Source organism: Penaeus monodon, chromosome 25, assembly GCF_015228065.2.
Source record: "Penaeus monodon isolate SGIC_2016 chromosome 25, NSTDA_Pmon_1, whole genome shotgun sequence".
In the NCBI taxonomy this organism is placed as follows: Eukaryota; Metazoa; Arthropoda; class Malacostraca; order Decapoda; family Penaeidae; genus Penaeus; species Penaeus monodon.
In genome coordinates, this window is record NC_051410.1 from 35698808 (window position 1) to 35699090 (window position 283).

The 283-nt window shown below is 46.3% G+C and overlaps 1 protein-coding gene across 1 annotated transcript in view; it reads left to right on the top strand.

The window, feature by feature from the left end:
- LOC119589190 overlaps positions 1 to 283 on the top strand; it is a gene marked incomplete at its 5' end in the record, with an annotated part of 12182 nt that overhangs the window by 9355 nt on the left and 2544 nt on the right. Inside the window, 1 exon segment of the mRNA XM_037937788.1 lies at positions 66 to 224. Within this exon segment, the coding sequence (XP_037793716.1) occupies positions 66 to 224 (159 nt within the window).

Below are 283 nucleotides of genomic sequence, written 5' to 3' on the forward strand. Positions count from 1 at the left end.
GGATAAAAAAAAACTTTAACATCACAACCAAGACGACAACCGCTACACCCTCTTTCTCCTTGCAGCTGAGATCCACGAAGCCGCTGTTCAAGAAGCTGGACGAACTAAAGCACCTGCTGATCGTGTACCTTGGAGACAATCAGCTGGAATCCGTTCCTTACTTCGAGAACAGCTCCTTCGTCAGACTCGAGCAAATGTTCCTTCATAACAACAAGATCAGGCGGGTCGGTAGCGCAGGAAACAGTTCCTTTTCGTTCACATTTTTTTTTAGCGCGTTTTGCAT